General features: G+C 36.3%; 1 protein-coding gene across 1 annotated transcript in view; it reads right to left on the bottom strand.

Moving 5' to 3' along the window:
• The window catches only part of AGGF1 (angiogenic factor with G patch and FHA domains 1), a 34,950-nt gene that overhangs the window by 13,405 nt on the left and 7,452 nt on the right, over positions 1-14,093 (bottom strand). The window contains exons 3-7 of the mRNA XM_010582874.1: positions 13,450-13,546; positions 12,787-12,992; positions 11,816-11,962; positions 9,463-9,636; positions 635-989 (exon numbers count right to left, since the gene is read on the bottom strand). Of these exons, the coding sequence (XP_010581176.1) occupies positions 635-989; positions 9,463-9,636; positions 11,816-11,962; positions 12,787-12,992; positions 13,450-13,546 (979 nt within the window). The remainder of the gene's footprint in view (positions 1-634; positions 990-9,462; positions 9,637-11,815; positions 11,963-12,786; positions 12,993-13,449; positions 13,547-14,093) is intronic.

Below are 14,093 nucleotides of genomic sequence, written 5' to 3'. Positions count from 1 at the left end.
TTCCGCGCCCCCCCCCCCCCCCCCCCCCCCCAGAGACAATTCAACTCTTGAGGAGGTCTTAAGGATCTAGGTTACTTTCTTTGGTACAAAACAGTATAGAGGTTTCCTCTCTATACCCATTTCCTACATGCTGCCACTGGAATACATACAAAACAGGATTTCAAAGGGTACTGAGTATTCCACGTTCACCCTTTTCACCACAGCAGACTCATGTTATGTTGAATTATACATGATTGTTTATGAACAGTATCAGAAATATTATACATTAGTTGGAGAGAGTTAATACACAGAATTGCTGTAAGCTCTGTACTAAAACCTCTATTTTAGCAATTAGACTTTCTTTTCTCCTGTCAGTATCCCAATCTAAAAAAATCTTACTCCTACCACTGAGGTTTCTATACAAGCACAGGATGTTATACCCATAAACGGCTTTTACAAAAACACCACTACTTCTGGCTACTGTGCAAGTAAAGAGAAGAAAATAAATACCGATAACACATAACACTTTTTAATTCAAAGTGGTTGTTTTGGTTTTTTTTTTCCCCAATTATCCAGACTGTTTTCTTGCAGTTTTTTCTTAATGGGCTCCTGGAAAAACACAGTAATACGATACATAAAAGCCACAATAATTCACCTTCGATTTCCGAGTCTTCCGAATCAGAAGTTTCTTCACTTGTTACTTCGTCCTCACTGCTGTAGGCTTCGCACTCAGAATCTGTAATTTCACCTTCTTCTGGCTCACTCTCTGTGTCTGCTGTTCTACTGTCATCTGTATATGCTGCAGTATCTGGTGTACTTTTGTGTGAATGTGAATTTATACTGTCTGTAGAAATTGATTCTTTGGCTGTTAGACTGTTTTGTGGTTTTGTGTCCATTTTAGTCTTCTTTCTTATATTTGGAGACTCTTCTTCTTCAGTAGAACTTACTTGCTCAGTAGCGGAAAAGCAATTCAAACTATTAGATGATTTCTGCTCTTCTGTGTCCAAATCCTGGAGGGGAGTTATAGAACGTTACATTCTTTACAGATTGAGTTATTCTAAAGTCTGCTATCAGCCTGGAAGTAAATTCTTCACTAGGAAGAACTATTTTTACAACTACTAAGAAATGGTTACATTTCCAGAAAGTTTTGCACATGCAGTCAACAGAACATGTCAGTAGAAAAATTTTCACATCCTATTTGACATGACTGAGACCATCTTCTATTTGGGAAAGTGTGGCTGCACTCCTCTTCTAAACTTCACTTATTCCTTCCTCTTTTCTCAGACAAAACTTAAGATCCTTGTACTCACTTTCAGACTTGTACAATAGCATCTTGAATATTTTCCAGTTTTGGTTTTATGACACTTACTTCTGTCCCTCTCTTACTCAATTCTTGAAACTTGTTTAAAAGTTCTTTAATTGATCTTCATCATATCTTCCTCCTGTTTTTCTTCTCTTTTTTTCCACAATGGTTCAGAACATCTGGAATGCCCACCCATGCTCACCTAATGACCTGTTCCTTCTCCTTTCAAAATTGCAACTTTAACAAAGCCTTTCATCAAGATACTGTAGCATTAATTTATGCTATGTGAAACAGTTCTACTGAGAATGCATTTTCTACTGCAACAGATTTCTCCACTGAATATCAGACAGATTAGTTTATTGCAGGTTCTTCCATTGCCACCTGATTTCACCAGCAGAAAAAAGACCATCAACATTTTTTTAACTGAGAGATCTAAAGTTTCATATTAATTTTGCCAGAGTACCTTGAAAATGTGATTCTCAATCTAGTAGCCCTGATGATCATCTTAAAAACAAAGAAAAAACAAAAGAAAAAAAAAGAACACAAATGGCTTTAAAAGGTAAATAAAAAAAATTCTCGGATTTTAAGTCATTTGCCATCTTGCCTTCAGAATGAATGCATTCAATTGCCCTGCATTGTACCAAATATTGCAACATAACAATTAAAATAAAAAACATCCTTGACTTCTTTCAGAAAGTTTTCATATAGAGCATTTTACATTTCAAGATATTTGAATTAATGTGAATGTTAATGTCATGGAAATTAAAGCACTTTCACTTTTCAGAGTTGTAGAAACTCATCAGTGGCACAGCTGTAAGACAAACACAAGAATTCCTCTCAGCCAAGCAGTCAAGCTGTTGGATAGGACTTTACACTGTACTTTTGAAACACTTTCAGTAAGACAGCAGATTCTCAGGAATAATCAGCAAATTTTAAAAGACCTCATGCTTTAACTGAAGCACTATCAGTTTGTTTAGGGTTTCTCTATAATACTTTAGCCCTGCTCCCTGAATTCTCTACGTGTGGACACTAGAAAGGAATAGGATCACAAGGTCACCGCCTAATGTTGTTTATTTTAAATAAGAGATATAGTAATCCTGCCAAAAGACTAGACAGTTCATACATGCCAGACATTAATTCCATTAGAAATCCTTTTGGCAAATCTCATTTTCACTTTTACGAATGATCTTCTTCAGTGTATTTATCTTTGTATTTATGTTTGGTGTTGATATTAGATCAATACCTGACATACCAAGGTGCTCTGCAATCCTAAATATATTTCTTCCCATAGTACTGTGAGCTACCAAAGTTTTACTAATCTAATATGAAAACACAGAAACTAAATGGTCTGCTCAAATCACAATTGAGGCAAAGCAACAGATGACTGTGATGCACTGATGCCCAAGTATACTGCTCCAACTACTCAGTTCTTTCTCCACAGTGGATTCAGTGATACTTGTTTTTGGCATCACTTCAGATCTTCTAAATTAGAAAATAAAAAGGTGCTGTTTCAACGCCTGACTGCTAAAGGGCAGACTCTCTGTTCTGGGTTGAAAACAGGAATTTTAAAAAACACTCTTATAGACAGACCAAGGATTCTGTACATACATTCTGCCAGTATGACCATTAAGTCTGTTCTCAGCAGTTTCTGTATTTTTTCTACTACTACTACAGTCAACTATTAAGAAACCAAATAAACTAAATAGTTGTTAACTACTGATAAAAATGTAATCTCTGAATTTAGAAATACTTGTATAAGATTGAGGATTTTAAAATTGCATTCCTAAAGAATATGGATTTTGAGCACTTTATGATTGCACAGATCTGTATTAAAATACACATCTTGATGATGTCTAAACATTAAGCCTGGAGATGCTGAACGTTCAAAAGCATTTGAGGGGGTCTTTACTTGTGCTGAAGAAATTCTCTTCCATTATATATGACTAACACAGAACATACGTAGCATGTATGAAAGTGTAACTATGCAAACTGCACCCGATACCTTGCCTCCATATAGCTACTGCTTAAAAAAACAAGAACTAGCAGTAAACAGAGTATTCAGTAAATATCACCCTGAATGATCTAACAAATACTAACAATGCACTTCATTTCTCAACGGCAGGATATTTAATTCTTCATCCCAAACTCATGATACAACACACAAAGTATGCAAGTACATGCTCATTATAACCATGTTTGTTACACCATGATACTAGGCGCGTATGTTTATTTGTGTGTTGCTTTGCCTAAGAAATCTGAAGTCAGTACACCTACTCCAAAAGTCACATGTTAGATACGGATTGCCTCTAATGTGATTTAGCTTTGATAAACTTTGTATCTAGGGGGTATCACCACATGATCTCTGGCTTTTCTCTCCCTAAGCACAAGTTGAGAGGTGGAATGAATGTGATCTGTGATAAACTATTTCTTAACTACAGGGTTGATATTTCTGATTCATATTGATTCATATTGATTCATATTTCTGCATCCCGGACAGACAACCAAAGGTGCAATTGAAATCAGGATTTTTATGTATCCCATGAGGAGTGATCTTACAAGAATTACAAATCATGTTCGTGTGACTGGAACTGATGGGTTTGCTTTATAAAGAATAGTCCACAAACTACTGATTACAATGACCATCTAAAGTGCAGATTGGCCTACTTACAAAACATACATGAATGATCATAGTCACTGAAGTGTTTTTAATGAAAAATGCAAAATATTGTAAGCTTTTAACTATACTTGCTGCTTCACTGTGACAGAGCAAGACATTTTTGTCTTTCAAAACTTTACATTTTTCTGTATTATACCTGATTGACATGCATGTTCATGCAATTCTTCAGCCTGCCTACAAATCAGAACTTAAAAATTATTGAGAGTATAATTAGCTTAATTCTAAGAAATGCACTGGTTAAACTGTATTGTTTTCTAAATCAGTTTTATAAAAAAACATACAAATGTGTACAAATACAACTTTTCAGAAATGTGAAGTCTGTTGCTTCTTGGTTTGCTAGAAGTTCAGTGGGTGACTTAATGGAATCATGGCTACTAAATGCTCTCATCTAAAGGGCTGAATATTAGATCTTTAGCACTGACAATTTGAAATATTAATCTGAAATTTGATATTTTACTAAAAAAACATTTTCAAACAGTTTAAAATAGCTTTCTCTCAGATGACTAAGTTTTCACTTGCTAGCACCATTTCACAAGTACTTCTGTTACTGTCCTCCACCCTACACAATACTTGAACTTCCAATGCAAAAAATCTAATTAAAAGCCAGAAAAAGAGTAAAGCTCTTCCTATATCATAAAGAAGCCATTTTATACACCAGAGGACTGCTCTGAAATACAGGAAACATAAATTTGCCTTACCTAAAGAATGCACAGTTTTTTAGTCAGGACACTCTGTGTTAATACAGTGATGCTAAATATGTCTCTTCCCAAATATTCTAGAATGTCATCAAAGTTTTCTTCAGATGTTTCACTTACACAGTGTTTCAAATATATTTAAAAGTTACTTTGTAGATGAACTGATTTTGATCAAATAAAAAAATTATTAATTCCTTTAGGAAAATAGATATCTAAACATCAACTACTATATAATTTTCCTTCAATAAAAATATCAAGGTTAAAGGTAAACATCCACAGACTAATGTGTTTGGTGTCTCAACACTACCTTCACCAGAAGCTGCCAATCCAAAAGAAGAAATCTTCAGATTAGCCATGGTTTCTGTCAACTGACGTACCTAAAGATGGGATGAATACCAGCAAAAAGTAAACTACACATGATAAAAAAAAAAAAAAATAAAAAAAAAATCACTGCTTCAAGAGTTCTGTGGGAAATACAACTATGAAAGCCCTGTCCCTCCTGCAGAAGAAGCTAGGATGTGTCTATAATGAAAAAGAATATGGCAGAAGTTAATTTTGAGCACAACACTGAAATGAAATTTACTGACAGTATTTTAAGAATAAGCTGTAAAAATAATTTCTGTAAAAAAATGGCATATGTCAGACCCTGCATCTGAATTTTGCTACATAATTCTAACAGCCGCAATCCAGCAAGTAGAACTACATGATCACTATTGCACACAGTCTATTCTCCAACCTGTAGAGAAGTGCTGGATCTAGATATTGGGCCAGGGATCACATTATCATTTATGACACCTTGTGATTTTATTTTTTTTTAAACTTTTCAAAATTTACTTATTTAAAGATTTTTCTGGTACAGGAGATAATATGGTATTTCCTACCCCACTTGTTTTTGGTCTACCACTACAAAAAGATATCAGAACTGAACTATATGCCTGAAAGTTCCAAAGTATTCCACTGATCCTTCTATGTGAGCTGCACAGAGGCTATCCAATACTTCATCCTGGCAAATAAAATTCCTGATTGTCTATTAAAAGTAAGCATGGGGGCAGCATGCTTAGTTTCACAAGTAAAAAGAAAACTATTTGTAACATAGAGGTTTGGTGACTGAAAAAGAATTTCTTTAAAGAAAGTTCTTGTATAAATCATGAACGTTCCTCAGAAGATAGTAAGCTCCCCATAGAAGACACTAAGCATGTGAGCTCCCCTCCGCTGTTTGTTTGTTTGTTTTTTTTTTTTTTTCCTCAATTAGAAGTACATTCCTTTTAGCAGACGCTCACTAGTATTTTCTTGTTTGGTAATTCAGCTTGTTAAAAATACAATAATATTTTAACAGATTCATTATATTCTTTACATCCTCAGATTTACATTGCTTTTTCAAGAACACTGCAGTATTTGTGGAGAACACACTTGCCCTTTCCGCAACGTTAAGCGCCCCTACTGAGATAAATAGGTACTGTACGTAAGATACCTGAGCACATCAAATTCTTCACAATAGGTACAAACTAAACCGCAACTAGAAAACCCTCCTGTGACCAGAAACAGAAAGTTAACAGATTGGCCCAATTACAATCTTTTTTAGATTAAAAAGGTATTAACTTTGGTTTAAATAGAGTAAATCAACCAAAAATCACATGCAATTTTTGTAAAAACTATACAGCTACTAGTACTGTCTATGTAGAAATATTTGCTGTGACAATCTACGCATGCAGCTGCTGAACTTCCTTATTTCTCATATTTGGCAACTTTTAAGTAATGCTAAATATCTGTCAATACTTGTATACATTTAATCCTTTAACTGAAAAAGAGAGAAAAGAAGCTTAACAAATGTTTCATGTACCTGAAGTTCTATAACTACTGCTCACTGTCTTCCCTTGCTTCACATGCATATTCTTATAAACCACCTCATCTTCATCCAGGAATAATAAAGTTCAGGGGGTGTATGACACATTCCCAGAATTAGACCCTGGCATTGCTTCATTTACACTATTAGTGGTCCACAGACCAGACAATAAACAAAACCATTCTGCTACTTGTACTTGCTGTAGAAAACAAAGTCGAATATAACCTACTTTGGTCAAGAAATTAGGTAATGTTTGGAGGGTTTTTTCAGGCTAGTAGCATAATTTAATAACCAGTTGGGAAAAACAATAATGAAGTACTAATCCTCAAAATAATTGTCACAACTTTAATAATTTAATTGGTGTTCAAGGACAGGTTTTATTTTAACTTTGTATTTTTTTTGTCAAGAGTGAAAAAGGGAATGGAAGGAAAAGGGAGAAGTCTGGGCATAAGTGTACAGGAAAGCATTTCAATAGACAACCTTTAAACTACAAAGTTCTACTTAAAAACAGACAATTTTTGTTTTGTTTTAGGATGCAAATGATAACTAGCATGAACTAATCAGTGCCTTTACCAATACCAGACTAAACTGGACAAAATAATACTGCCAAGAAATACCAGGCACCTGTGAACTGGATCGTGCAGCTTGTAAAACTGAAAAAATAGTTTATAACAGAAAAATCTATAATCTTTTATTCTAATAAGTCTTAATCTTTTATACTAATGTAATGTGGTTTTTTTTAAACTAATGAACTAATTTCTTATGATTAAGAACCGTACAACAAGAATAAAGTATTTGAACTCAGCTATGTAAAATATAACAGTAAGGCGCTTTTTTTTTTCCAAGTCTAACAGTGCATTTACATAAAAGTGCACTGACAAAAAGGCATTAATTTAGTTTTGAAATTTAAAAGTGGAGAGTAATTGTTTTAAGTTTCACTTTGTATTCTCCCTTTTTTTTGTTTTAAAAAAACAGAAAAGGCCTTGATCCTTGCTATGACACTAGCCTTTACTTACTGTTCACAGATGCAAAGATCTGCGTACTACAGAATGTTTTAAATGTTTTTCCTGTTATCTTGTTGGTCAAACAAATTAATTCACAAAAAAAGCGAAGTAGTCAGTTCACCATCAACAGAACACATCAGAAAAAGTGGATGTTTACCTCCTACCTTGTAACTGTGCAAGCTTCACACAAAATATTTGTTAACAAGACCATCTATATAAAAATATTTTATCAATATAAAATAAGCTAAAGCCAAGTAGCTATTTCTAGTACAATCAGATGACAGAAGCGGATTGTGATGGGATCTCAAAAGTAGTCAAGACTATTTGTTAGGTCAGACCTATATACACCACAGAACTTTTAGAAATACACTTGTTGATTTAGGTCAATATGTAACAGTTCATCATAAACTAAATGTAAGAGATTTATTAACTGAACTATATGATAAACGCTTATTCCTACAAGCTTTCTACGATGCTTTCCTGACACATAATGAATAAAATTCTGTAATAACAATGCCTTTTGAGAGTGGCAGAATGCTAATTCAGCAGTTGCACGCAGCACACTCAGAACGTGGATGCTGTTAAAACTTCTAGCTTCAACTGCATTAGCTCCCCTCTCTTAAGTCTGAAGGATCATTATACTTAGTGTTGCTAAGTATCCACCTCAAGCTTTCAGAACTGAATGATTCACATGCAGTTTTCTCAAAGAGTAGAAATTTGCACATTAGCCACAATCTATTTATAAAATCCGTAATCTTTCAACTACCACTATCCATTTAACCTACCTTCACTGGTTCTTAATGTAAACAGTTTCCATTTTCAAAGCTTTTAGAAGACCTCACTCCTGATACAAAATTCTTAAAACTCTGTACTGATGCTACATAACTATTATGTAAGAGTACCTGTACACTAACATAATTATTTCGGATTTCAACCAGTCAGCTTGACTGGGGCCTATATAATGAAATTATGCAACAGTTAAAGCAATAGCTTTAAAAATGCAAAATAAGGAGCACTGCAAACTTAGGAAATCAATACATTCAATGAAATCGTAAGTAATAAATTTGCAGAATAGGACTATACAAATTTGATTCAACATCAGTACCAGTGTTCATTAAGAAAATACTTCTTCAGGTTTAATAGCTGTGTTACAATAGAACTGGTATTTAGGAGTAAAGTTTTTGAAGGCAGTCACTATGTACTATATGGCATGCTTTCTTAGCAGTCAGAAAAACAACAGAAAGGAAGTTATGTTTTGTATACCTTAAAATACAAGTTAATTACAATGGGCATTTATTAAGATGTACACCTTATCCACACACTATGGACAACAAAAATGTATTGACCAAATACACTATCAATAGGAGAGCATAATATGCAAAGAATTACAGCCTCACAGACATTTCATCAATCCCAAATGACGGTAGAGAGACAGTAAAATGTCAGTGGAATGAGCTTTGTAATACAGTCACAGAGAAGGAATCGTATGTGTGTGTTTTCAAAACCTTCAGCCATTTTTTGATTCATCACGTGAATTAAAAAAAACAACAAACAACAAAAAACACAAGCCAAAACCCCCAAACCAAGGCATCGAGGAAACACTGAATTTCTGATGTAAATCCAGCCCACACAGTACCCTGAATGTGCTCTAGTGTGCTTGCTAATCAGAGCTTCACTGACACTCAATTACAGAGATCTATATAGTTGTATGGTAATACAATAAAACTGAAAAAGTAAGGGGATCCAAGTTTAAAGTTTGATCCTTAATCACTCAATGGGAATATTATTTGAACACTAACTACGTGTTAGCACCCTGTATATAGTTTAGAGATGTTCGAATACTTCAGAAAAATAAGCATACACCCTCCACATAAAACCAAACCCCACAGCCCATAAATTGCATCATGAAAAAAAAAGACAAAACAGGTTTTGCATTTTCTAACTGTCAGTTCTAAAGTTACCTTATACTCATTTGGTTCTTTTCTCTTCTTTTTCCCTTTTTTATCTTTGGTGTGCTTAGTACCAGAGGCCTGATAAGACTGCAGATCCACTCGTGAATGAAACTGGTATCGGCCACTTTCCACATCACAGTAGTAATAAATTCCAGTTGCTGGATCATAATACAGTTGATTTTCCTTTATAAGAAACATAAAGAATGAAGTTACCATCACTTCAATAAACACATTATTCAAAGAAACACCTAGTTAATAAAGAACCACATACTAAGTTTTAAAAAAATACTCAAAGTACTAAAGAACTGTGGTGGCTTGACCCTCGCTGGCTACCAGGTGCCCACCCAACTGCTCTCTCAATTCACCTCCTCAACAGGACTGGGGGAGAAGATAAGATGAAAAGCTCATAGGTCAAGATAAAGACAGGGAGATTGCCATCATGGGCAAGCCAGATTTGACTCGGTGAAAATAAATTTATTTATCGCGAGTCAAGAGTGCTGAAAGATGAGGAACAAAGACAAAACACCTCTCCCTGCCCCTTTTTCCACAAGCTCTACTTCACTCCTTCATTCCCAACTCTTCTACCTCTCTTCCCCCTGCCCAAGTGGCACAGGGACATGAGGAATGGGGCGTTGCCATCAATTCATAACAGTTCCTCTCGGCTGCTCCTTTCTCCTCACACTTCTCCCCTGCCCAGCATGGGTCCTTCGCATGGGTGGCAGTCCTTCAAGAACTGCTCCAGCATGGGTCCTCTACAGGACACAGCTCCTGCCAGGGGAACCTGCTCTGGCATGGGCTTTCCACAGGCCACAGCTCCTTAAGGAGCTACTCCGGTGTGGGGTCCTCCACAGATCACAGTGTGAACATCTGCTCCAGTGTGGTCCTCTTCCACAAACCGCAGGGAATTGCCTGCTCCAGTGCTTAGAGAATCTCCTCCCACTCCTTCTTTGACCTTGCACCGTTGTTTTTCACACTCCCCTCCCACCCCATATACACTCCACTGTGCACCGTTTTGCCCTTTCTTAAACATACTTTCAACAGAGGCACCACCAGCTCCTTTCGTGGGCTCAGTGGTGTCCTGCAGCAGAACCAGTCATGTCCAGGCAGCCCCTGACCTCTTCTCACAGAGGCTGCTTTTGCAGCCCCTGGCCCCACTACCAAAACCTTGCCAATAAACACAATACAAGAAGATTTCCTGTAATTCAGAACAGTTACTGAACAAGAAAATATATTCTTTTGTGTTAATTGTACCATAAACGGTAATCTATAGCCCCAAACATTTGTGTATCCAACTATACCCACAAACTATGTCAAAAGCAATGCTATCATTTAAGACTTTAAAAATTAGGTCGCGAAGTGTCCTTCAAAACAAAACAAGTTGTTTTGTGTACCACATTATCCTTGTTTTGGCTGGAATAAAGTTAATTTTCTTCTTAGTAGCTGGTACAGTGTGTTTTGGATTTAGTGCGAGGATAATGTTGATAACACACTGATGTTTCAGTTGTTGCTAAGCAGGGCTTATCATAAGTTAAGGATTTTCAGTTCCCCACGCTCTGCCAATGAGAAGGTGCACAAGAAGCTGGGAGGGAGCATGGCCAGGACAGCTGACCTGAACTAGCCAAAGGGATATTCCATACCACAGAACATCATGCTCAGTATATAAACTGGGGGGGAAGTTAGCTGGGAGGGACCGATCGCTGCTTGGGCATTGGTCAGCAGGTGGTGAGCAACTGCATTGTGCATCACTTGCCCTTTCTTGGGTTTTATTTATATTGTTTTAAAATATTCCCTTTCATTACAGTTATTATTACATTTTACTTTAGTTATTAAATCGTTCTTATCTCAACTCACAAATTTTGCTTTTTTTTCAATTCTCCTCCCCAACCCACTGGGAGAAGGGAGGAGGGCGCAAGTGGCTGCGTGGTGCTTAGTTGCTGGCTAGGGGTAAAACATGACACACATGCACTTTTTTTAAAAAAATTTGAGTTGAATGTAGTGCTGCAAACAAAACCTCTGTCTTTTTCTAAACAAGTCATCTTTTACCTCAAGCTTTTAATTTTGGAAGAGTTACAGAGCAGCTTTATAGTATAAGATTTCTACAATGCCAAGCAAATTAAAGATCTAGGAGATATCAAAAAGAACTGAATGAAAATCTATATTTATATCTTAGCCTGCTATCTTTAATTGGACTGAAATAATTCAACAACTAATTAACAAGCTTTCATTATTATTCGTCTTCAGTAACATGTTTTTCAAATCAGAAAGTCAGCTTGGATCTTAGTTCTTTGCTCACATCAACTTTTACTACTAAAACTTTTGCAATGGAGAAAAAAATGCCAAGGGTTTTGAAAATGATCCTTACCGAATTATAGTAGAATCCAGTGCTATGGTCATAATACAATCCCGTATTTTCATCGTAAATAAATCCGGTTTGTGAAACAGCAGCTTCTGCAGCAGCTCTCAAGCTCTCTGCCAAAGAACCCTCTGGTACTGATGTATCTTCTGCTTCCTGATATCAGAAAGTAAACAATTAAATTTTCTTCTAAAAAGAAGCTGCTTGGTTCTTTAGCATTCTACAATGCCCTATTTTAAATAAAATAAATTAGTGCTCTATGGACTTGGATTCTTTCAAGAACTATTAAACAAGAAGGCAAAAATCTAGCTGTAACTTACTGATAAACTCCTACTGATTTCAATGGGACCAAGACTTCATCCTGTGCCTTTCATTTTCCCCAACCTTTATTCAAAAGTGGTTCACATCAAAAATATACACAGTGAGTATCTTTCAGTATATTCCTAAAACAGATTTCTGCTCTCTGTTCTGTTTCAGTTGCTATACATGCTAAGGCACAAAGTCAGTTAAGGGAGTGAGATGAAGTGAATGATCTAAGAGAAGGCTGGATAGCAGAGGAAAAAAAAAACCACAACAAAATAAGCAAGCAACCCCACCCCCCAACAACTTTCTTCTTATATGTTGCCTCCTTATATCAATGGAGAGAAAAAAAAGCACACTTTAAGAAAGTCAACAAGGCCATATTGAGCATACTCTGCTGATTAAAAACATGCCATGTCCAGGCTACGCAGGACATATGTTTTAGAATGTGCTTTTTTTGTAAAAAAACCCAAATCTACAAGTATGTTATACTTGGAACATACTACAGAAGAAATAGTTTTAAAGCACAAGAATGCTTGTCTGCTATCATCAGCACCACACCATCACAAAAAATCACTTCATACAGTGACAGCAAAACCAAAAGCACATCTTTTAAATGAAATGAAATACTAATAGAGTGCTGACTTTGAAATTGGTAAAACCCCAAACAGTTCTATAACCTGTGAATTCTGGACAAAATTTTCCTCTTCTCCACCTTCAGCAACTTTGGTGCTATCCATCCTTAAAGGAATATTAACACCAGTCTGCAATTCCTCTGTGGAATTATGCTCAGTGCCTTCAGTCCCATGATTGTGCTGTACTGGCAGTTCAGAAGCATGATCTTGAGTATCAGTGTGATTATAATAATCTTCATAGTAGTAATAATCTGGGGGGGGTGTGAAGATGCATAAATTAGCAAAGCAATATTTTGCACAATGTAGATTAAGAATCCAAATCTTAAACTGGAAATTTATGCATGTAAGTAGTCTAATGAAAATCAATTATTAGGTAGTGCCTCTGCTTTGAACTTATTCTACTAGTACTGAACAAATTATGTCTTGTTTTAATGTACTTCAAAAATCGGTAAAACATATATGTGTGTAATGTATGAGATTACTATGTAACAGAATAGTATGGCATGAATTCTGCTGCAGTCCATGCTACATTTTATCCTGTTCTAAAAGGAATGGCTTGAATATACAGGAAATGGTCCAAAAGATAAGGTCAGGTTACTAAGTTTAATGCAGCTAAGGATACAGACTTGAAACGTATTTTATATTTAAAAAGAATCAAAACAAGGTACTGTTCTAGATGCCTGTTTAAGCAATCACCACCCTCTCTACCTGCTTGTGACCATGCAGCATAGTCCTCTGTCTGGACTTCTACGCTAGACGTATCTTTCTCCTTTCTGTTGTGGATTTCCTTAGTAAGCTCTTCAACCTGAAAGAAGAACAGCATGTTACAGAACACAACGCTGCATTTTAAGGACGTACATCAGAAAAGAGCATGAGCCTATTTTACATTCTACAATTCAAACACAGCATAATGGCATCATAGGTGTTTCAAATGATGAAAAACAATTCCTGCTCATGAAGGGTATAATAATAAAGCCAAGCACTTGGGTGGAAAACAAAATACTTAGCCGAGGTTATTTTTAAGATGCCCGCCCGGAAAAGTTGGATTTCAAGCAATAACCACTGGTTCTGTGGTGACAAGCTGTGGCATTTATGAAACTTCCCTATTTTGCCATAAGCATCCGTGGGACACTTCTTCCACGCTTCCTTTACCTCACCTTGTTTATTCAGCTTCTTTCCTTCCTCTCAGTGTAGTTTTTCCTTCTGACTACGAAACCCGCTTTGCGGCTGAGAAGACGTTACCGTTCTCCCCCCAGCCCGCCCCAGCCCAGCCCCCCTCAGCCCGTCGAGCCAAACGCTGACTCGGGACAGCAAACTCGAGCCAGTAGCAGCAGCAGCAGGCACAGCAGCCG

This window comes from Haliaeetus leucocephalus, unplaced genomic scaffold (genome assembly GCF_000737465.1).
Source record: "Haliaeetus leucocephalus isolate CR32 unplaced genomic scaffold, Haliaeetus_leucocephalus-4.0 Scaffold849, whole genome shotgun sequence".
In the NCBI taxonomy this organism is placed as follows: Eukaryota; Metazoa; Chordata; class Aves; order Accipitriformes; family Accipitridae; genus Haliaeetus; species Haliaeetus leucocephalus.
This window is presented reverse-complemented; position numbering and strand designations above follow the sequence as displayed.